The following is a 1,242-nucleotide window of genomic DNA, read 5'->3' as shown; positions in this document are numbered from 1 at the left end:
AACTTCAGTGAATACCAAATATTTTAGAATGTTAAGAGTATTTAAAAAAAGAACTTCAGTAAATATCAAATGTTTTAGAATATTAAGAGAATATTAAATGTTTTAGAATATTAAGAGAATATTAAATATTTTAGAATATTAAGAGTATTGAAAAAAGGAACTTCAGTGAATATCAAATGTTTTAGAATATTAAAAGTATTAAAAAAAGAACTTCACTGAATATCAAATGTTTTCAAATATTAAGAGGAACATCGGTGAATATTAAATACTTTAGAATATATTGTAGAATTATTCAACATCTGAAATTTATGAAAAACTGACATTCTATTCTAATGTCAAAGGAGGTAAAGAAACAAGGAAATCTTCGAAGAAAAGGACAACGATATTTCCGAAAGACACGGAAACCATACAGAAAATTAACAGATGAAAGGAAGTGACTCGTTAGGATGAAAATCGAAAAGGTTTCGGTCAAAGAATTTCTTAGTGAATTCCTTGGCACATTCATTTTGGTGGTAAGTACTCGTATATTAATGGTAATAATAACAATAACAATTATATAGTAAATTATTATTATTATTATTATTATTATTATTATTATTATTATTATTATTATTATTATTATTATTATTATTATTATTATTATTATTATTTATATTCTTATTCATATGTTTAATGCCAGAAGTTCAACAATAATTATATTCACCAGAAGAGTGATTTTTACTGTTGTTAGTACCATAATCTTGTTTATGATTATCATAATCATAAAATTTCATCATCATCATCATAATCATTGTCATTACTTGTCAGGAGCAACAGTACAAATTCTGTTGAGAATAATCATACGTAAACCGGTACCCAAGATAAGCTCTATTTTTTTTTTTTACCTCATCATAGAATACGTAGTTTTTTTCAGCTCCTTTAATAAGTAAGTATTATAAGTGTACCTTTCAGCTAAGTATTGATTTCGAATAATGTTCAGTCAAAATCTACACCCTTATTTTTCCTTTTTCTATTTTCCTTTTATAACAACAACAACAATAACAACAACAACAACAACAACAACAATAATAATAATAATAATAATAATAATAATAATAATAATACTAAAAGTAAAAGAAAAATTTAAACAATATACCTTTTCAACCTACATATCCTGTATATGTAAAAAATGAGAGAGAGAGAGAGAGAGAGAGAGAGAGAGAGAGAGAGAGAGAGAGAGAGAGAGAGAGAGAGAGAGAGAGA

The 1,242-nt window shown here is 24.9% G+C and overlaps 1 protein-coding gene across 1 annotated transcript in view; it reads left to right on the top strand.

Moving 5' to 3' along the window:
• The first annotated feature begins 284 nt into the window (after window positions 1-284).
• The window catches only part of LOC137634629 (aquaporin-7-like), a 5,196-nt gene continuing 4,238 nt past the window's right edge, over window positions 285-1,242 (top strand). The window contains exon 1 of the mRNA XM_068367096.1: window positions 285-512. Within this exon, the coding sequence (XP_068223197.1) occupies window positions 447-512 (66 nt within the window). The 5' untranslated portion in view covers window positions 285-446. The remainder of the gene's footprint in view (window positions 513-1,242) is intronic.

This window comes from Palaemon carinicauda, chromosome 45, assembly GCF_036898095.1.
Source record: "Palaemon carinicauda isolate YSFRI2023 chromosome 45, ASM3689809v2, whole genome shotgun sequence".
Taxonomy (NCBI): Eukaryota; Metazoa; Arthropoda; class Malacostraca; order Decapoda; family Palaemonidae; genus Palaemon; species Palaemon carinicauda.
Note: the sequence above shows the minus strand (reverse complement) of the source record. Positions and strands in the feature narration are given on the sequence as shown.